The sequence below is a fragment of the Danio rerio genome, chromosome 20, assembly GCF_049306965.1.
Source record: "Danio rerio strain Tuebingen ecotype United States chromosome 20, GRCz12tu, whole genome shotgun sequence".
NCBI classification, from domain to species: Eukaryota; Metazoa; Chordata; class Actinopteri; order Cypriniformes; family Danionidae; genus Danio; species Danio rerio.
This window is the reverse complement of record NC_133195.1, coordinates 52,870,001-52,893,254: the sequence shown is the minus strand read 5'-3', so window position 1 is coordinate 52,893,254 and position 23,254 is coordinate 52,870,001. Positions and strand designations below refer to the sequence as shown.

Genomic DNA, 23,254 nt, shown 5'->3' with positions numbered 1-23,254 from the left:
GTCTGTTTGAGCATCTGGGTGTGTTATATTTTACACCACAAACTGTTCAGTTTTTAGGAAAGATTATCGGCTATGTTAGCATATGAGATCAGTTTTATTACTAATTGCACTTTTAGGGTCCTGTCCAAGCTAACGTGCTGTGAAGAGATAAAGAAAAAGACCAAACATTTATGAACTTCTTCACGTGAATAACAAAAACAAATAAATACAGTTTCTATAGTAAATAATATAGGGTTTTTGAACTGTTCAATAAAGTACTGCAGGGCTGCCAACTTTTGGTTTTAGCTTGGAGTGAGAATTTTTGCCCTGCCTTTATGACTCAAACCACGCCCCCACAAAGCCACGCCCCCTTATATATATATATATATATATATATATATATATATATATATATATATATATATATATATATGGTAAATACTTTTTTCCCAGAGATGGGTTGCGGCTGGAAGGGAATCTGCTGTAAAACACATGCGCTATAGGGGAATTGATGAACTGATCTGGCTGTAGTGTAAGAGTGTGTGTGTAAACGTGACAGTTGGAGGTTCATTCCACTGTGGCGACCTCTGAAATAGAGACTAAGCTGAAGGAAAATTAATAAATTAAATTTTATTGCATTAGAATGAAATTCTATAGATAGTATTGTACACAAAAATAAGTTTTATAAAATCTTCTGTTGTGTGTTGTCTTAGACCAGACTCATATATACGGTCAATTGTGTGACTCTCACGCCAAATGCGTGAGAGTTGGCAACTCTGAGTACTGATCTATTTTGAATTTGAGCTAAACAAATTACTTTATACAATTTTGTAAAACTATAGGTTATATTAATGCACACCATTTAACTTTAGTAAAAACTACGTTTTTCACTATGTATTTCAGTATCAGTTCACTAGTCAATCCGACAGCATTCTGTAGCGTTAGCATTAGCATAGGTCTTTCCTGAACTTCCTGTCCAGTTCCGACTTTGTTCATTGTATCACTGAAGAAAGTTTTTGTAACACATGTATGAATGTGAATTGTGTTTAAACTCCAAAATAAAACAAAAAGTTATTCAAAGGTAAATAATGAGTGTGTGCTCTTAATTTAAATAAGGGATTCATAAACAACTAAATCCAAGGAAGTTAAAAATAGCAAGTGAAAAAAATAAAAAGCCTTTATTAACATAGTAAATAGGCTTTTTATTGTTTTAATTACTTTTCCAAATACCTTACGGAAAAGACTTACGATTTTGTTGTAAAATGTGTTCAGTTTGTGTCTGACGCGGATAAGGTGATAAATAAACCCGAGCAGTTCTTCTCCTGAACAGCAGGTGGCGACCGTCGCACTCTTTCTCTCAATTACGCCGCTTCAGTCCTGAAACTTCAGTCAGCCGCATTGTGAAAATGTTTCAACACTTTCTGGTAATTATTGCAACATTTCTGCCTTGTTTAATATTAATATTGTGATTTATAAATGATTCTCAAAGCATTGGAGTTGGTTCGACTTCAAAAGTTACTGTTTATGCCGAGTTTTGAGGTAACGTTAGGAGAAGTGAAAGCGGGAGTCATGAGGAGTTTGGCGTTTTGCACGTCTACAAACAAAGTGAAAATCTGAACATGAGATACAACTGTGAATATGATTATTAATGACGTTTAGTGCTTTATATAGGACTGTTGACAGATGTTCTTCTGGTTTAGAGAGTTTTTTGTTTATTAAAGGCTTGTACATTGTATACTTTACGCTTCTTTCTGCCCACATATGTAAACATACTGAGGTATGGTAAAGTTTGACTTATATTCGCACATTTGGACTTTCACCTTCCAAATATAATTACAGAAAAGTAATCTTTGGAAATTTTGAATAGGGGAATCATATTAGCAGCCATTAACATTCTTTACAGTCAGTTAAATTGTGTTAATTTCATGTGACTTCAGACCCAACTTTCATTCAAATGAACGAATGTGCGATTACAAAACCAACTTTAGCCCAATGCAAACAGCACATTTGGACTTTGAAATGTTTGCAATTGAAATGCTCATTTAAGTAGCCTAATGATTATAAATCAATTTCATACAAACGCTAAAAAACACTACAAACTGCTGATTTGAAAACAATTGTAATAAAAACTGAACAATGAAGTGAGTAGAGATTCCTTTGGGATTTGCAGATACATACATTTGATCTAATGACAGAAATTGTATGTAAAATAGTCCTTAAATATATTATGTGAGCCTAAAAAATTCATACTTCATTCATACTTTTACAATTTGACACATGCAAACCACTGCGGAAATGTGCTAACCAGCAGGCCCATGTCATATACAGTATAGATACTTGATAAATAACCGACTATAAATTAAAATAATTAACGTATGCTGGGTTTTTTGTTTTTACAAGCTTTAGAGACATAACTTAAATTCTGCTTTTAAATAATAGGTCACCTATAGCTTTCGCCATGAGGCTGTGTTCAAAATGAAATCAATGTTTTCAAAGTGCACTGCGAAGGGAGCACAATTGTAAACATGAAGATCGCTAAAACTGAACTGTAAAAATACTTTGAAAGCAAATTACACCTAGGAGAGATGACTTTAATGCGTTTTTTTTATTTTTAATCATTCCAAGTTTAAATGTTAGAATATTCTAAACGGATAGAGCATAGGGGGGATAACTGGGAATAGAACACAGCCAACACAGTTTTTTTAATCTAGACATTAATGTTGTTTGAGTCATTTTGTTTTACAGTATTTCTAAGTATTTTTTTATTCTCCATCAGACCCTTCAGCAGGTTTCCAGAAGGCAGATCTCCAGCACCGTCCGCAGGCACATGGCCAACAAGGTACCCGACAAACAGAAGCTGTTTCAGGTATGTCTTCACTCTTATGTGATTAAATTATAGTCCCTTAAAGGCCCAATCCCAGAATTTTTACAACAAACAAGCTTACGTTTCAACACAATCATAACATCGGTCGTGTTTAACGTCATGCTTTTTATTAAAAACCGCTAAATTTGGCTACCTATAATCCCTAATAATAACTCCTGTTTAGCAGGGTCCCCGCGGGATTTTAAAAAGTCTTAAATGAAAAAATCGAAATTTATGGCTTTAAAAAGTCTTAAATTTGCTGTTCTAGGTTTTAAATATTTTTGCACAGGTCTTATTTTTGCGATGTCCATGTAACGCTACATCTAATGCTCATTTAAATTATTTTTGTTGTTGTTGCTAGGTTTTTGGGGTGTTGTAGTTCTTTATTACTTTATTCAGTAATTTGCGGTATTACAACTACAAAAAGGTCAACTTGCAATAGCCAATCAGCTTTCTGATATTAAACTCAGTGCAAGCGAAGAATCTAACATCATCGCTGTGTTTGCGGAAGTTCGCTTTGAGTGCGCGCGACTTGATTTCGGCTGGCAGAGTATGCCGTTATTTCACTGACAAATGTCGCAAGCGCAGTTTTATAAGTCGGGAGCGCTGTAATACGAGAGAGCGAATCTCTACTTACACGCCGATTTCCATTGTTCATAGACAAAACTGCTAGCGAGCTCTCAAAACACTGGCTGCTCACATGCGAATGATCTGCTCTCGCTCCGTCTGACTCCTTTCGTGCTTTTGCTCTCCAGAGATGCTTCAGCATACTGTGTAGTATTAAGAATAGTGAACTGTTAAAATGAAATGCAGTGTAGTTTTACTACAGTAAAGTGTGTTGAATTGTAGAAAAATATACCCTATTTTGTAATAAAAAACTAAAGCACTGGGTAGTTTGTTTTTAATACGCTTGTTGTGTTACCATAGCAACTATAGTATTACCACAACAGAGTAATTGAAGTACTTCACTGTACTTTACAAAACACTGTACAGCAGACACTAGTTCACTTTATTTTAGTGATAAAATAGGATTGATAGTGGGATTTATTTGAAGAGTGAATAGTACAGTAGGCTATAATACCTAATCAAGTTTTTACCTATTTTCTTTCACAGTTACATTTCTGCTTGCCAGAATGACCAATAATTATTGGCTAGAAATTGCAACAGCCATGGGAAAGGAGGAAAGTTTTTGTAAAACTCTGGAAAAACCTGAGGGATAAGTTTGTTAAAACAACCAAAAAGAGGCCCCTAAAAACATCTTCAATGATAATGATTATCTTTTTATTCGTCTGATTTTACTTTCTGTTTTTTTGGACCGCTCCCTGTCATTTAAAAAAAAAAAAAATCTCAATGGTGAACGTGCCAATATGCATACAAATATATATAAAAGCCTTAATCCGTTTCGTGAGTTGTGCGATGCGGTGCCAGGTGAAAGTATAAATCTGCATTAAGATGTTTGTTTTTTCTGTAGTTCAATGGTGCATTTAACCTGACTTTACTACTTTTCAATTTAAATAACTTTATTTTACCCCTAATTTTGTGCTTTTACATTTTCTCTCGCATGTTTTTGATATTGCGATATAGGTCTTAAACTTAATACTTAATGGTCTTTAAAAGGTCTTAAATATGACATTGATATCTGCAGAGACCCTGTTTAGTAGTCCCGCAACATACGTTCACATCTGTCGCTCGAGGACACTCGAATACCCTGTCAGAAAAGTCAACTGGCTGGGAATGAGCTTTTTACAGTGTCTGCTATAACGTTAATGTTGTTTTTGGTGTGTTTATATAGATGAATTTGACCATGGTGTAAATGCACAGTACAGACAAAAGCTAATTGCCACATTATATTGTTATAATAACATGATATTGTTGCCTTCAGTGATTTTCTGAGGATAAATACCAAAAAATAACACAGCTGGAATAACTACAACAGTCACCATTGTCGATCTCATTAGATGCAAGAGCTTGCAATGACATCTGGTGATGTCTGCAGGTGTTGTAGTGCTGTCCCATTTCTTAGGGGTAAATTTTGAGGTACAAAAATAGAATTAGGATTTAGCCAAAGTCTCTCAAAAGTGCAAAATTCGACTACTGACAGCTTTACTAATAGTCTGTATGCATATTACAGGCCTAACCGTGTCATGTGTTTGTGCTCAGAACACTTTATTTCCCCTCATCACACATGTTTGTGTTTTAATGTTTTATGTGTGCTAATAAAAATGTTTGTTTATGTTTCTTATTTAGGAGGCCAACGGGGTTCCAGTTCATCTGAAAGGAGGAGTCGGGGATGCTGTTCTGTACCGGGCAACTATGAGTCTCACAGTTGTGGGTAGGTTACTACAGGGCATTGTTTAAAATTGATAGTGTGCTTTCAGTGATTTTTATTTTATTCTCCATTAAAATGATATAAATCTTTAAACGCAGACCTTTTTAGAGTTTAGAGCAGTGTTTCTCAACCATGTTCCTGGAGGACCACCAGCACTACACTTTTTTTCCCCATGTCTCCTTAACCAAACACACCTGATTCAGATCATTAACAGAGACTGAAAGACCTGTAATGGGTGTCACAGACAGAGGAGACATCCAAAACATGCAGTGCTGTTGCTCCTCAAGAAACGTGGTTGAGAAACACTGGCTTAGAGATTATTTGATAGTACTGTGTATGATTTTGTTGAAGTCTTATATTTATGTTGAACAAAACTCTACAGCTGCGAGAATCACAACACTATTATTTATGATTTGAAGTGAAATATTTGACAGTCGAACAATTGTAGGACACTGTGAACTTCAATAGGGTAGATGCACACACAATTTTAAATTTAACTAGCCAGCCCAAACGCTTCCGGTGAACTGTCGTGCCATTATAAAATCGCCACGTTTAAGATCTGTTTTTTTGTTTTTAATAATCAGTGATCTTCACTGCCTGATTGACATACTATATAAAGTCATCAGGGGCGGATTGGCCATCTGGCAAAAGAAGGGCTGGACCATTTTTACAATGTGGGCCGTTTTTATGTATGTATTTATTTATTTATTTATTTATTTATTTAATATGTATTGTCTTTACATGCAGGCAGCTTTTATCTCTTGAAAGATGGGAATATTATGATGATGATGATGATGATGATAATAGTAATATTAATAATAATTATAATAATAATTAGATGTTAAGCATTTGGCCTGATCGGTGAGGGCCGGCTGATTTTGAGAGTGGCTGACCCAATCCCAGGTTATGCGAACTTAATTGAAATCTGGCAAGAATGTCAAACAAACTGTAAGTGCAGCATAAGCTAATTGTCAGAGATGGCCGTAAAAAAAGGAAAAGCAATGCCGAAAAGCTCTAAGAAAGCAAAAAAAAAGGCTCTGAAATCAGATGCTGAAATATTCTCAAAGTTTTAATTTGGCTGCTGCAATGGAGGACAGTAGCGCAATCGAGACGGTAAGAGAACAGAAAATATACTTCTGATTTATATAAGGCTGATTTATACTTCTGCGTCAAACACCGGCGTATGCTATCGCGCTGCACATAGCCCTTCGCCATGGCCGTCGCCGTCACTGACGTGCACCTCTCAAAAAATGTAACTACATGTCGCAACAACGCGTAGCGCAAGCTCTGTGATTGGTCGGCTTGGTAGCAATGACGAGTCGGGACGGGACCGAGAGCCGCGCGAATGGCAAGAACCCAATGTAGCGATTGTTTACAAGTGTGGAGTACCGTGAAGGAGCTCCGGATGGAAAGTTTTGTTTTGTGTTTACCTCATAGTTAAAGTTGTTGCACATCCGTCGGTTTCTGCCTCAAAATGAGCGAGTTTGAGCCACTTGTACATCCCGGAAGTGTTCAGGAAAAGCAAAAAAGTAGCGAAGAAACTCTACACAGAGGAACATTTACACCTCACTGCCAACTAGCATTTCGGAAGTGTTAATTCAGACCAACAGAGACAGTGCGCAGCATAAATGCACAGCTACGCGCGTTGCATGCGGCGTGGGTTACGCCGGTCACTTGACGCAGAAGTATAAATCAGGCTTAAGTCATTATGCTAAAATATATTAAGTAATTTTGACACCATTCACACTACTTCAGACAGTAACCTACACTGTGCTTAACAGAAAGCTTAGCGTAGAACTTCCGTACATTTTAAAATGTCATTATCAGCAGATAAATTGGGATTTAGCCTATACAGACTGCTGTATGCTACTGTACTAGCAATATAGTCCAACATGCAAAAGAACCTATAGCTATAGCCATAGTACTCGTAGTACTGTAAGCACTTGTAGTGAACTCTGAATACATTAGGTAAAACATTACATTCAAACATTTAATCCTTAGGTAGAGGTGCAGAGAATGACAACGGGTTGCTTTGGTTCCACTCACATACATTAAATGTTTAAATATCTATTACTTATGGTACTGCTTATTTTATTTCACCATCTGTACACCAATATCAGTAGTGATTGTACGTGTCTGTGGGTGGGGCTGTGTCTGTATGGTAATGTGGGCAGGTGTTGCTTCAGTGCCAGGGCTGAATTTTTGTCCCAGTTCGCCCCTGAAAGTCTTTCTCTGCCTGGACAAGAAGCACTGAATTAAATTTCACGCCATGACTTTAAAACATGGAAATGTATCTTACTTACATATTTTCAATGGAGTTTCTGCGCTAGCCTACTGCTCGTGATGGCGCTTGCGTGTTTTTCATCTCATTTTAAGCTTGAACAACTCAATGAATGCTTAACGCCTCATTCACAAGGGGCTTCAGCGTCAACGCTTGACTGAAGGCGTGTCTGAAGTTAGGGCTGAAGCGATCGTCATGGAAGTGTCAGACAATGAAATTCAGTCAGCAATAGGCTACTGTCTAGCTTGTGTATTTGCATACAGCGATCTGATTCGCTGATGATTCCGTCGGCGCTTGAAAAGTTGAGCTAGTCCCAACTTCTGCAGCGAGCAAAGCCTCTGAAGCGGCGCCGACGGATCCACAATGCAGTTCGGCAACGCCTGACGTCACCCATTTAAAGTGAATGGGAAGCGTTGACTCTGACGCCCCGTGTGAATGGGGCATAAGTCTGTTTAACTAATTGTATTTTAATTACATTACAACATCAATGCTGTAAAAAGAAACCGTATGAAATTGAAATAAAATAGTCGCATAAACCCTTACTGGAAGTTTATCAATGGCTGAAAAACATTATTCAATTTACCTTTATTTGTACAGCGCTTTTACAATGTAGATTGTTTCAAAGCAGCTTCACATATAAGATCATAGTAAATGGAAACAGTGTCAGTTCAGTTTTCAGAGTTTAAGTTCAGTTCAGTTTTGCTCAGTTCAGTGTGGTTTAATAATCACTACTGATAGTCCAAACACTGAAAAGCAATCCATCGATGCGCAGCTCTACAGACCCCGAACCATGCAAGCCAGTGGCGACAGCAGCGAGGAAAAAACTTCACCATTTGGCGAAAGTGAAGAATTAAAAAAAACCTCAAGAGAAACCAGGCTCAGTTGGGCACGACCATTTCTCCACTGGCCAAACGTCTTGTGCAGAGCTGCAGTCAAGGCGCCGGAGGCAGGAAGCTGAACCTCAGCGAAGACTCGTCAGTCCCTGGATCATCACAGGAATCAGTCTCGTGCGCTCCACTCCTCCATGACCACCACAGTAGCTGCTCAGGATACGGCCTGGTCCAGGATATGGAAACCATATTAGCTGTGCATATTAAGCCCATTAACTTACTATGAGCTACAATCCCATTAAGCTTTGCAAATGACAAATTAAAAACAATGGAGCATTTGAAAAGGGTATAAATTTATTATATTAAAAATAATTATTTCAAATGCAACTGATTTAACAGCATTTAACAGATATTGTGCAGAAAAAAACTCCATTACTTTTTAATAAGCCATACCCTAATAAACTAATCACAATTCATTCATGTCTGTGTTTCAGGAACGGTGTGCGTCATATATGAACTATTGAAGGCAGCTGTTCCTCAGAAGAAGGCCTGATGTTTGACGAATAATACACATAGACAGTATATTTTTTCCTTAATTTCATAGGTAGAAGGGACCAATGTGATTTAGTAACCTGTGGCTGTTATGAACAGAAATATCGTGATTGTTTTATTTTACTCCGTGAAGATTGCAAAAAAACTAGTATTAAAATAATAAAAATCTTATTTTGCAATAAGAAAAATGTGCATTTGTTTTTTTAAAATGGACCTATTGTTCAAAAATCACATTTGAAACAGTTGTGTGGGAACAGTCAGTGAATATAACCCACTTCTAATAGTAAAAATGTTCAGTCATTCATTTTCTTATCCGGGCCGCAAGGACAGCGGTCTCAGAACTTCAGACTTCCTCTCCCAAGACACTTCCTCCAGCTCTTCAGGTGGGATTCCGAAGCATTTCCAGGCCAGCTGAGATACACAGTCCCTGGGTCTACCCCAAGGCATCCTTCAGGTGGGAAATGCCTGGAACACGTCCCTGGGTAGACCTCCAGGAGGCACCCGAAACAGATGCCCAAGCCACCTCACCTGACTGCTCTCGATGTGGAGAAGCAGCGGCTCTACTTTGAGCTCCTCCCAGGTCACAGACCTATTTAAGGGTGCGCTCTGCCACCCTGCGAAGGAAACTTATTTTGGCCGCTTGTATCCGAGATCTTGTCCTTTTAGTCATGACCCAAAGCTCATGACCATAGCTGAAAGTAGGAACATAGATTGACCAGTGAATCTAGAGCTTTGCCTTTCGGCTCAGCTCCTACTTTACCACAACAGACCGATACATCAATCACATTACTGCTGCCGCTGCACCATTCTGCCTGTCAATCTCACGCTCCATCCATTCTTCACTCTTGAACAAAAACTCCTCCACTTGGGATAAAGACTTTCCTCCAACCTGAAGATGGCAAGCCACCTTTTCCTGGTAAATATCTGTTAATTTTATTATTTATAATCACACTACTAAAACAGTCTGCAAAAACACTTTGATTGACATTCTCTCTTTGTATGTGTCATCCAAGCGGCAACCTCCCGCTCTCCCTCGGGAAGCCAATACTGAAGTAACTAAAACTGCAATTCATCGACTCGCCTTGGGAGGCTAGCTACAGGAAGTCCAGGTGGTTTCTGACTGCAATGGGAAATTGTCCATTTTTACAGCTGATAAAAACATGTTTTCAGCCTGGTACAAAAGATGGCTTTGGTGCATATAGCTATGATTACCCTTCATGACAACTGTGAAGGGGGTGAATTTTTTTTTTATATAACTTATACGTTTTGTATTTATTATGTTATATTAAGTTTGCATAACTAAGGGCGTGGCCACTTGAGTGACAGCAAGGTCTTGCTGCTCACTGTCTCGTCACCTCAGCTAATTCCGGCTGATTAGCCGCTGAACTCGGCATATACTGTGGCTACGTCCGAAACCGCATACTTCCATACTATATAGTATGCCAAAATCAGTATGTGAGCCGAGTAGTATGTCCGAATTCATAGAATTCGAAAATCAGTATGCGAGAACTACCCGGATGACTTACTGCTTCCGGCGAGATTTCGGAGTGCGCATCCCATGCATGCTGCGCTATCCCATGATGCCCCACGAGCGAATTCATGAATGGAAGCGACGCAACTGATGCAGGTAGGTCACGTGACCATAACAAAATAGCGGATGTAGTACGTCCGGATTCCATTCATACTTTTCATATTCATACTGTAGAGACATACTTTTCTAATAGCCGAGTAGTACGATTAAATTCAAATGCAGTACCTAATGAGTAGTAGGTGGTTTTGGACACAGCCATCGTCTTTTTATTTGGTTTTATGTGGCTTTACACAGTCAGTTGACTTTTGGAATGATTTCCTACAATTACCAGATGATATAGGATGCTGTGTGCACTTAATTGTGCTCACAAACCGTTCAAGTTGCCTCCATTTCCCTGGTAAGTGAAATTATGTACTTGTATACCATCTCTATGAATGTGTTTGTTTTATTTAAGATCATTATAATTTTCTTTAGACATGTAAAGCACTCCAGAATCTGGCTGATTGATTCGATGTAGGCTCTAGAACAGTCATCTATAGCGTTGTCATACAGTGTTATGCCTGGATTTCATCAATAGTCTTGCATTTACTAACACAGACACTTTATTGATATAGTGTACAACCAAGCACATGTGGTCAGTCAGAACACAAACGAGTCGCAGGTAATAAAGTATTAAGCGTTCTCCCATAGAAAAGTCTTTCTAAGCCAGGTCCAAACAAAATGCCAGCAGGTGTCTGTAGCTCCGCTCACTCTCTGCCTCTTTGCCCTTGTTTGGTATCCTGCTGTGGGTGCGATTGGCCAAGCCTACTTGTAGCTTCTTTTGCACTGTTCAGAAACCTATGGGTAACGTCACGGATACTATGTCCATATCTTTTACAGTATATGGTATCATCATGGGGGAAAGCCCTGCCTATTAGTGATGATTTCACCCTCATTAGCATAGAACGTTAGTCTTGAATCTTTTTCAATCTGCCACTATGCTGACACATGGGCAACTGTAAATTCCACCGTCTTTTGAAAAGAGCACAATCTCTTTTAAATTTAAAGTGACAGTCACCAGAATTGCGCAATTAGGATCAAAGCCTGAAAGGGTCAGATTCAAAGAGTTATAAAACTTTTTTTGTCGGGTATTTTTACACAGTCTATACACACAAACACACACACACACTATGGACATCAGAGACTTATTTTACATCTCATAAAGGGGTATATTAGGCTCCCTTTAATAAAAAAAAAATTGTTTTCTGGTTTCTAGGAATTTTAAAGTTTTATAGTCGCATTTTAGGCATTTCTTGTATGTGATATTCTTCTCATTGAGAAACGAAGAACAGATTTTTTTTTTCCTTTTAAACGTGTATTGTCTGAAGTTAGGCTTAATTAATGAAGCGTGTTTGTGACTCACCATGCCGCGTTCAGAAGTATGTTTTTGATACTGTCTATTTCTTGGATATCTTCGTCGGTTCCCAGGAAACAAACAGCAATGTGCGCTTCCCTTTAGTACTTCAAAACTAAAACTTGTGTTCTCAAGGCAAATGAGAACATTTCCAAATGCATGTATAATATACATCAAAGACACACACAGGAGCGATTGAGCTCAATACAGCAAGCCTCACCATTGGTGTTCTATAAGATTGAGTTATGGAAATATATATCATGTGTTATGAACAATATATCCTTTGTGCCTCAATACAAATCATCTCTCTGAAAAAACCCCCAGAAAAGCATACAAATAATCGCATGCTAATTATAAAACTATAAAGCACAGATCATTAATTCTGAAAGAAATCTATGAGGAGCATTAGAAGTTCAGCCTTTCCCTTGATGAATGGGTCTGTTTGCTGTTCCTCTTTAATAATGAGAAATGAGATAATGGTCCAATTAAACAGTCTTGAACTCTGCAAAAACAACTAATAAACTTAATGAGCAAAACTCAAACTACCATGACTCCCAGTTGGCATCCATGTGTTTTTAAATGTCTAAATATTTATTCATCAAATGAGTAACAGAAAACTGCTCTTTTATGGCTTGAGATCATGGGTGTAGTTTGGATTTGAGTATTGGTTTGTTGGACATCTTCGTTCCCTTTGTGTGCTGCTCGGTTTGACCACTAGAGGGCTACATATACACATAAATGCAATTTAAGCATTCAGGTGCTAGTTATACATGCACTACATGTGTACATATGATGATTTATTTAGTATTTTGTGTGTTTAAGGTGGTAAAGTTAAATATTAATTTTATTTTTACATTTCTACTAAATGTTGTAATTTTGAGTTTTTTTTTTTTTGGCCCATAATAAAAGGTTTTGGAAATAATTTTTGCATTTTCTTAAAGTCTTGACATTTTTTTTTTTGGATACGACGTCTTGTCTAAATGTTGGTTGATCCACTCCTGCTCCAAAGCAGCTAACATTTCTAAAACTAAACATAAACAGATTTTATGATATGGTTGATTTTTATGATATGGTGTGAAATTGTATTGTTACACACACACACACACACACACACACACACACACACACACACACATATATATATATATATATATATATATATATATATATATATATATGGGTAAAGTCTAGTCTAGATGTAAAAATATCTACACCAATTCTAAAGCCAGCCGTCAAAGTAATGTATAAGCAGTAATTAGTTTTACCAAGTATGCCTAATAATTATGTTATTAAATTACCCAATACATTTTATTTATCTACCTCAACCCTAAACCCAATTGTCGCAGTACTGTAAAAATTAATTTTTGTTATACAGAGTCACAAAAAAATAGGATACAGCTGCGACACGCAGAGAAATATACCATCTAGCAATTTCTGTTAGGAACATTTAACATCGATACCATTTTTGTTATTTTTTTAAAGCTTTTTCATAGTCACAATATTGATGTTTTGCTTACAACGACTTTGTTTGAATATACATTACTTGTCGGTCGGGTTAGCTGTGCTAGGAAAACCATAAAATAATTTTTATTCTTTACAAGTCACGAGACAAATCTCAGGTTGCGCTTTGAAAATGATGGTAAAGTCTATAGGCTACATCTGCGGATAAGCACATCAATATAGCATCATTTTTGTAACACTGCACTGTAAACGATTTCTGTTGTTTTAACAGTATTATACTGCATTTCTCAACAGTTTTTTACTGTATAAGCTGTGCACAGTGTGTTACTGTATATATTGTTGTTTTCACAGTATAATAATGTATTTTCAACTTTTCTATACTGTGAACATGGTTAACAGTATGTTACTGTAGATTTTACAATGCATTTTGGGGAAAAATCAGTTACTGTGCATCTAAATACAGTACTGCAAAAGACCAAGAACAACTCCACACACACTATATATTATGATTATTATGTTTACTTATTTTTAGACAAATTATTTTGTGAAGTAAATAACCTAACCAGTTTCTTCAGACTGTTCAGTGCATTAAACTGTCCCCTGGTTTTCCATTTTTGGGTGCACTGCACCTTCATTTTATAAGGTAACATGGAAATATGAAATAATATTTAATAAACATAACTTTGTGCTAAACCAAAACGTAAATTGGAACAAAAATAATTGATTCACGTAACCAAGGGCTGTTAAACACAAAATGATTTCAAAGTCAGCTTAAATGTCAGAGTGACCAACCTGCTTTAGACGGATTCAAGAATATTGGGCGCCCATATTGGCCACCGTAGAGGGCACATATCTCCGCATTTTCAAAACAACATTTTAAAATACGCACTATCTTAATAAATAAACCACAGAATTGAGTTTAAAACAACAACATTCTCGCATGAAAAACGGTTAAAACTTTATTTCATAACACATTTATTATCTAGTCATCGAAGACAGGGGCATGTCTCAATAATGTCTAGGCCGATTAAAGCATGAGGTTTGCCGGATACATGAGTGATGGAGCGCCGTCAACCCCTGGAGGTCAGAATCTCCCCTATCGGCAAAGCACACTTAAAAGTAGTCATGATATATATAAACAAACCACAGATTTGAGTTTGGAAGAACTATATTCTCGCATGAAAACCCGTTAAAACTTCATTTCGTGACATATTAAACGCAATATTTATGATATGATCTGGCTTTTCTCATTCGCCATTATATTTGCTTGTTGGTGTGAAATGAACTCTGGGAGAAAAAAATATTAATTCTCAAAACACTTCAAGCGAACCTTATTCGTATTGTTAAAGTCCGATACATGTAATATTTTCGCTGGTAAAGTGAAAAAACAACAACAATATTACTATTTTATCAATATCACGTTTGCACTGGTTCGGTTCAGCACTCAAACGAGACCGAATCGGATTGAACCGTTTGCTCGGGAATTATTTTATCACACGTGTTCACAAGCACATTCAGCAATATGTGTATAAATGTATGTGGCCGAGCAGTATAACGAAATAGTAATAATTTATTGTTGTGTCTTAGAATAATTTACAAAAAGGAATCGGTTTTAGGCGGATTCGACTCTTTACTGTTCTAAGGAGCCGATTCATAGAACCGAGCCGACTCGATTCGACCTTCACCAGGCAAGCAACGGCTCTTCTAATTTGAAATCCACCTGTCGCCTTTTCCTCCAGTGAACTCATCCTCGGTAAGTGTTTAAAAGTCAAATTCTGTTCGTTAAAGGGTTGTTTTGTGTATATTTCCGTGTAGTGTGTGTGTAATTTAAAATAATTAACCAAGTTACTTCAGTTGTAGGTTCTTATGTCACGTTATTCGACGCCAGACCGTGTTTGTAGTGTTTGCGAGGTATTAGATAACGTTAAGTGAGTTTATCTTAAGTGAGTTTTTGACCATAGTAACGTTAAGTTACCTGAAAAAAAAAAACTTTTACTTGGGGTTAACTACATTAATGAATTCTGTATTTCAGCACAACACTGAGATGAAGGCAAAGTCACCATGAAAAGTTAAACGTTTAACGTTAAGGTAAGCTCTGGTCTTCATGTGGTCATTTTGACTAAGTTATCATTATGGTTAAATTTGTAAACTGTAGGTTAACTTACTTATTCAAACTAAACTCACAATGAAACAAGTCTAAACTGTTTTATTAAATTGAGCTAATAATAAAATTCAGTTGATGTCTTTTAAGCTAACGTTAATATTAACATAATTCATATTAATTGTCTATTTCTCACTGGTTAATGAGCTTATTGTATAACGTTAGTGTGTCATTAATTGTACATTTTATTTTTGGTGTTCAGGTGTAGGGAATGATTTGTATACAAATTTATTTGAACCCCATACAGATTGGTATGGTTGTACCATAGATTTAGATTATTAAATGTTAAGTCTTATTTTACTCTTATCATATTTATCTTTTTTGCAGCTACAGCAATTGATGTTGAAAAACTGATGCTACCAATCTCTCCTCACTTGATTATTCAAGGTAATGTTGATGTCTTCCTCATTTTGATTAGATTATAAAATGTCAAATTGTTCACAGATTTGTTGTGAGGAGTTTCATGTACAACCTCTTTTTCTTCTTCCAGTAGCGACGCAGTGGCACAGTAGGTAGTGCTATCGCCTCACAGCAAGAAGGTTGCTGGTTCAAGCCTCGACTGGGTCAGTTGGCTGAATACAATGGCATAATGATTCTGCTTGCTCACAGGAGGTACTTGATTTAGTTTTCCTCAAGCGATACATCAGTTTTTATGAGTAATGCGTGACACTTGAATTGAAGGGACAGTTCACCCAAAAATGAAAATAATGGTTTCAAAATAGTTAAAAATAGATTTTTTTTTGTTGCATTTAACACAAACTCATATTTTTTTTTTAAAGAAATTTGGTTCAAATATGGATGTCAATAGTTACTGGTTTCTAACATTCTTCAAAATATCTGCTTTAGAGTTCAACAGAAATTTAAATGGATTTAAAACACATGGAGTAATGGTGGCAGAAAAGTAAACTATCCTTTTAAATATTTTATTCTGAGACTTATTTTATATGTGTCTTGTCTTTTGCCATATTGTCTTTCTAGCTCAGATTGTGATGGACCTGGAATGCGACACCAGTTACTCTTAAGTCAAGAACCAAATAAAGCACAGATGTGGAGGGATCTACAACTAAACTAACTGGAGGAAAGGAACCTTTAGGTAAAAACACCTGCCTTATTTAGATCTGAAGTATTTTATTTGGCATAGAGTATTATTTTTTTATTCTTATTCTAATTTTATGTAATGTATATACTGAATATAAGTCATTTAAATTTCACAAATGATTGAATATAAAATATCATCTAGATGTCTTATTTTTCATTGTCTTAAACAGGGGTGCTCAACCCTGTTCCTGGAGATCGACCTTTCTGCAGAGTTTAGCTCCAACCCTGATCAAACGCAACTAAACAAACTAAATAGTATCTGAAGGAGCACTTGGTAAATAAAGACAGGTGTTCTTGATCAAGGTTGCAGGTGAGCTCTGCGGAAAGGTAGATCTCCAGGAACAGGGTTGAGCACCCCTGATCTAAATGCTCAAAAATGCTGAAATAGATTCATAAGGATTAATGCTTAAAGTAAATGTTTACTTCTCTCTGTAGACCAAACATGCTTAGTATCTCTCACATTTTAATAAATTATTCATTTTGGTTACTTTTACACACACACACATATATACAGTATATATATATATATATATATATATATATATATATATATATATATATATATATATATATATATATATATATATATATATATATGGGTAAGCAAGTATTTAATAAATAAAATTATTTAACCAAATGACTCTATTAACCTAGCTGCTGGGAAAAAAACATGTAAAATAACAGATTTTTTTTTTTTTTTTTACAGTGTTACACCTGGATGTCCAACAAAGACTGCACAACAGCTCATTTGATGGCACATTCTGTCCTGTCTACATCTCTGACAACCTGTAAGTGCTTCGACATCAGTGAGTAATAAATCTTCATATTATTATGCATTCAGGATTTCTGTAAGCCTATCTTTAATTTAAGTTTGTAATCAGCAGTGACTGTTTTAAAAAATGTGGTATTTAAATTATTCTTAACGTTTTACTGATGCTGTGCACAGTAACGTCATGATGATTTAATTTGAGGAAATGTCACTGGTGAGGTGTAATAATATTTATTTGTTTCACTGACATGCCATCACTGCATATTGAAATACAGTAAAACGAATTGACTGCAAAATATTATCACAAACATTTCTAGTAGTAGACTGCTTGACTACTCTTCAGTTCTCTGCTCAACTTTAACACATTTGTTCGTGTTGCTGCGCCTTTCAGCAGATTTTGCCAAAAATGAATGCTTAGTGATTACTTTGTTTTATGCGAACCAAATGTCAGAAACTCATCATTAGCATTATTTTTTTAGTTAGAAGTAGATTTTCACATGTTAAAAGCTTAAAAGTACTTAATTAACATTAGTCACGTTAAATTAGATTATTTTATTTATTTATTTATTTTTAATATGTAGCCTCTTAAGGTCAGAATTAACTGTGTTCACCCCTCTTAAATTCGTGGAAGCTCTAGGGTGGTCATGGAATCAGATATTCAAGCTATACAGAGTCAGAAATTAAGTTAAGATGAGACTTTATTTTTTACATACCTGTGTGGACACTTGACTAGTGTTGACTTGACTGATCTTTTCCCCATTACTGTTAGTGTAATTGTAAATAGACAACAATCTGTATTTTGCCAACAAAAACGACAAAAAACAGTGTTTTATTTATATAAAACAGCAGTGCGGTGTTTGGTTTCTGAATGAATGAAATAATTTGAGGCATGATTAGTTTTTACTCCAGTGATTGATTTTGCTTGTCATTTTTGTAGGATCATCAGAAGTGCTCCTGCCCTTTTTCACTGTCCCTTTTCTACAACATCATTTGGCCTTCATCATTTCGTGTCTTGTAGCAGTATATTCACCTGTTTTTAAAATTGTAATACTTTTTGATGCATTAATTGTTGACTGGTTTTAATGATCAATTTTTCATTAGTGTTCTGTTGCTGTGTTATATTGAATAATTGCTACTGTTTCAGTAGGGTTTACACAATAAACTTTTATTGTGAAGTTAAAGTTTCAGTTTCTTTATTTTTCTTGCATTTCTTGAACAGTTAAAATAACATTTGTGCAATTTTTAAACATTTTTTTGCTCAAAGTAGCACTATTAAATACAATAAAATAACATTTAATAACTGTAAAATACTTTACAGTAATAATGAAAGTAACGTTAAAATACCGTAGTTCTGCATGGTAAAAATGTACAGTAAAATACTGTTTTCAGTTTTGCAGTATGTGTATCAGTACTGTAATTGGTGTTACAGTAAAAAAATAAAACAGTAAAATGATGTAATACATTTTACAGTAAATGTAATACTAAAGTAATTAGTATTACAGTAATGTTACTGTTTTATGAAATACAGCAGCTACTGGATAATTGTTGCCAGTAACTTACTGTTAATTTAACAGGAAATCGTTTACAGTGTGTATAACAATAATTAATATTTTTACAGTACTGTGACGGTTGGGTTTATGGTTAGGGTAGACGTTAAAAACACAATTTAATAAATAACTATGGTTTTTACGTTACTGTGAAGGTTAGGTTTAGAGTTGGGGGGTGGGGGGGTTGTGTAAGACCTCAATAAAATACAATATATGGCCAGATGTAACAAATAATATAAATAATTCTTGTTAACTTCCGGCTGCAACCGTATACGATCTAGCAACAACCGGAAAATCGTGCTGTTGACATGAGGAGGTTACCTTAGCAATCACCCCACCTAGCATTTTCCATCAGGAATGTTCGATATCGATAACAATTTTGTCATTTTTATAGCTTTTTCAGAGTTGCAATATTAAAATTGTGCTTACAACGACTTTGACTGAATATACATTAATCGTTGGTCGGGTTAGCTGTGCTAGGAGAACCATAAAATAATTTTATTTCTTGGCAAATCGTGTGACAAATCTCAGTTGCGCTTTGAAAATGACAATAAAGTCTATGCGGGATGTAATATAGCATGATTTTTGGAACACTGTATAACAATAATTAATATTTTTACAGTACTGTGACGGTTGAGTTTAGGGTTAGGGTAGACGTAAAAAAATACAATTTTATAAATAACAAATAATACTCCGTACAACTACATTTTTTTTATTCCTCTGAAGGTTGGGTTTAGGGTTGAGGTGGGAGTAAACGTTAATAAAATACAATAAATGGGAAATTTAGTAACTAATATAAATAATTATCGTTAACTTCCAGCCGCAACCGTATCTGATCTTGCAACAACCGAAAAATAGTACTGTTGACATGAGGAGGTTACCTTAGCAATCGTCCCACCCAGCATTTTCCGTCAGAAACGTTCAATATCAATACCAATTTTGTTATTTTTATAGCTTTTTTAGAGTCACGATATTAAAATTGTGATTACAACGACTTTGTCCGAATTATACATTACTATTCAGACTGGTTAGCTGTGCTTGGAGAACGTAAAATCTTTTTTTTTTTCTGGACAAGTTGCGAGACAAAGGTTGTGCTTCGAAAATATATGGTAAAGTCTATAGGCTACACATGCGGATACGCACATGATCAGTATAGCATAATTTTTGTAACACTGTATAAAACATTAATTAATATTTTTACAGTACTTTGACGGTTCCCTGCTGAAAAATCTAGCTTAAACCAGCCTAGGCTGGTTGGCTGGTTTTAGCTGGTCGACCAGGCTGGTTTTAGAAGGGTTTTGGCCACTTCCAGGCTGGTTTCCAGCCATTTCCAGCCTGGTCTTAGCTGGTCAGGCTGGGAGATGACCAACTTAAACCAGCTTGACCAGCTTAGCCAAGCTGGGAGTCCAGCCAAAACCAGCTATATCCAGCTTAAACCAGGTTGGTCAAGCTGGTTTTAGCTGGATTTGGCTGGTCATTTTCCAGCATGACCAGCTAAGACCAGGCTGGAAATGGCTGGAAACCAGCCTGGAAATGGCCAAAACCCCTCTAAAACCAGCCTGGTCAACCAGCTAAAACCAGCCAACCAGCCTAGGCTGGTTTAAGCTTGATTTTTCAGCAGGGTTGGGGTTAGGGTAGACGTTAAAAAATATAATTTATTAAATGACAAAATACTTGGTACAACTATGTTTTTTACGTTACTGTGAAGGTTGGGCTTAGGGTTGCGGTGGGAGTTTACATTAATAAAATAAAATAAATGGGAAATTTAATAAATTATATAAATAATTCTCGTTAACTTCCAGCCGCAACTGCATCTGATAGCAACAACTCAAAAATACTACCCTTGACATGAGGAGGTTACCTTAGCAACCAGCCGCCTCAGCATTTTCCGGAACGTTCAATTACGATACCAATTTTATGTTTATCGCTTTTTCCAGAGTCACGATATTAAAATTGTGCTTACAACGACTTTGTCTGAATATTACTTGTCGGTCGGGTTTGCTGTGCTAGAAAACCGTAAAAAAAAAAAATTTCTTGACAAATCGCAAGATAAATCTCCTCAGTCTGTGCTTCCAAAATGGCGCATACAGCTGTGGATATGCACATCTGTTATGCAATACTGTATAAAACAATAATTAATATTTTAACAGTGTGACTGTTGGGTTTAGGGGTAGACATTAAAAATACTATTTAATAGATAACAAAAATAATCCTCGGTACAGCAATAGTTTACGTTACTGTGACAGTTGGGGTTAGGGTTGGGGTACCCTGCTGAAAAATCCAGCTTAAACCAGCCTAGGCTGGTTGGCTGGTTTTAGCTGGTCGACCAGGCTGGTTTTAGAGGGGTTTTGGCCACTTCCAGGCTGGTTTCCAGACATTTCCAGCCTGGTCTTAGCTGGTCAGGCTAGGAGATGACCAACTTAAACCAGCTTGACCAGCTTAGCCAAGCTGGGAGTCCAGCCAAAACCAGCTATATCCAGCTTAAACCAGGCTGGTCAAGCTGGTTTTAGCTGGATTTGGCTGGTCATTTTCCAGCCTGACCAGCTAAAACCAGGCTGGAAATGGCTGGAAACCAGCCTGGAAATGGCCAAAACCCCTCTAAAACCAGCCTGGTCAACCAGCTAAAACCAGCCAACCAGCCTAGGCTGGTTTAAGCTTGATTTTTCAGCAGGGTAGGCATTAATAAAATACAATAAATGGGAAAGTTAATAATATAAATAATTCTCGTTAACTTCCAGTCACGATATTGAAATTGTGCTTAAAACTACTTCGTATACATTACTTGTCGGACGGGACAGCTGCGATAGAACGGTAAAATCGTTTTGTTGTGTGTGGACACTAATCGCAAGACAAATCTCCCGAAATTAAGCTTCGAAAATGACCGATGTTTCTTTGAAAACGTTCGCCTTCCTGAAAATATCGTCTAACATCTTCAAATGTTATTCACAATCCCTCCGGTGTTATATTCATTAACTTTTTCTTGTTTCATAAATCCACAAAAGTCAAAGTAAGTATTCCGAGTAACTTAAGCGATTCCTTTTGAACTTTGTCCTGAGTGTCTATTCCGTGTCATCATCCACGCTAAAAGCCCGACATTGATGAGTGACAGCCTGCAGGAATGCCGAAAGTATGCGCGACTTTTCCAACAGCGCATCCCAGCACATCATCCATCAGACGGGCCCGTGACGTCAGAGCTCCGGGTTCGGGATCAGCCCCCTGTTAAGAAGCACTTTCTAGTCTGAGATCCCGTGCATTTGGAAAAAGCCTTCACGAGGTGTGGACGAACAACCCCGCATCTTCATTTCCATCTCCATCACTGCAGCATCACGGAGAATTTCTGCTTTTTTCCCGACTTTTAGAGAACATCTGGGCGAAAACTCCATCATTCATTCACCAGTTTTGTGATGTATTGAGAGGTTTCGGAAAGTTTGGTAAGTGTTCATGTGGAGTTTATTATGTTTTATTTAGTTTTATGGCGATTACATCAATTATAAACAACACGAATGTGTTAACTACACTTAAATAAGACTTTTTTAGATGAAGTGAAATGATGAATGTGAGCACACTGACCCATTTTCAAGAGCTCCAATCACTTTTTCCATAGAGGTTTTAATGGTGATTTCACTTTTTCCACCACTGTTATTGTGCTCTGAGCGTTTATTTTTATAAAACCGATTCATTTTCTATTGTTGGGAAATCCACATTAGATTCATAACACTTGTAAGACATCTGTTGAGCATTTTTTCATGTTATTTAACTCATGGTGATACTGATGAAATGAAGCTGCTGGTAAAATCTTCACAATTTTGAGGTGAAAAGTTTTATGTAAATGTATAAATGCACATTTTAATTGGAACTACCAAGTCATTTAGCATGTTTTAGAAGAACATCATCAACAAAATAATATTAATACTAATTATAAATCATTAATAGTGTTTTCACCATATTAATCAGTTTTAAAGTTTATTTTGGCATTGCTTGACCCTTTTTGCCGACGTTACGCTATTACAGCTTTAAGAAGTATCGTGATTCGTGCCTGTAGGCTAATAGGTTTCATTACAAGTTTGGATCACTCTTTGCATGTCCATTTATTTATTTTGAATGTAAATAAATCAATATAACCATGCGCAGAATTTAGTTTCTGTAGGTTATTTAATGGTTTTGAGTCACATTTTTTTATTTCAAATGTGTCGTTTGTCTTAATTATGAGGGAAAAATAGTTTACGTGTTTAGATGAAATGTCATGGCATTATTGACCTAATGTGCTGTTTTTTTACAAGCTGCTTGTTCTGATGTTGGTAATAAGTGTGCTATCATAGACAACAACACCATTGCCAAAGTTTGGAGGCAGAGTATTGAGTTAATCACTAAGCCTAAATATATATACACTGCAAAACCCAACAGTAAACTTTATCAATTAAAATGTGTACTCAACATTGACTGAAAATTAATTCTACTCA

At 36.3% G+C, this 23,254-nt stretch overlaps 3 protein-coding genes and 1 long non-coding RNA gene across 20 annotated transcripts in view; 3 read left to right on the top strand and 1 right to left on the bottom strand.

Annotated features, from left to right (window-relative positions):
- The window catches only part of LOC141379466 (uncharacterized), a 275,167-nt gene that overhangs the window by 38,732 nt on the left and 213,181 nt on the right, over positions 1 to 23,254 (bottom strand). The gene's annotated exons all lie outside the window — the stretch shown is intronic.
- Positions 1,255 to 9,022, top strand: cox7a2b (cytochrome c oxidase subunit 7A2b). The gene is made up of 4 exons (NM_001386377.1): positions 1,255 to 1,403; positions 2,756 to 2,845; positions 5,090 to 5,174; positions 8,777 to 9,022. Exons 1-4 carry the CDS (start codon positions 1,386 to 1,388, stop codon positions 8,833 to 8,835), a joined length of 252 nt encoding a protein of 83 aa, NP_001373306.1. The 5' UTR covers positions 1,255 to 1,385; the 3' UTR covers positions 8,836 to 9,022.
- Positions 14,263 to 18,425, top strand: LOC137488703 (uncharacterized). 4 transcript variants are annotated; one of them, XR_012396210.1, is made up of 7 exons: positions 14,263 to 14,972; positions 15,252 to 15,307; positions 15,708 to 15,767; positions 15,871 to 15,992; positions 16,359 to 16,473; positions 17,185 to 17,284; positions 18,185 to 18,425. It is a non-coding gene; the product is annotated as an uncharacterized lncRNA (long non-coding RNA). The 4 variants fall into 4 exon arrangements; XR_012396211.1 differs by lacking the exon at positions 14,263 to 14,972 and adding an exon at positions 15,073 to 15,147; XR_011007874.2 differs by lacking the exon at positions 14,263 to 14,972 and having other exon boundaries at positions 15,233 to 15,307; positions 17,185 to 17,266.
- Positions 22,043 to 23,254, top strand: part of col12a1b (collagen, type XII, alpha 1b) — a 230,408-nt gene continuing 229,196 nt past the window's right edge. For all 14 annotated transcript variants that reach the window (XM_073933734.1, XM_073933737.1, XM_073933733.1 and 11 more), the window contains exon 1: positions 22,043 to 22,225. The gene's annotated coding sequence lies outside the window, so the exon portion shown is untranslated. The remainder of the gene's footprint in view (positions 22,226 to 23,254) is intronic.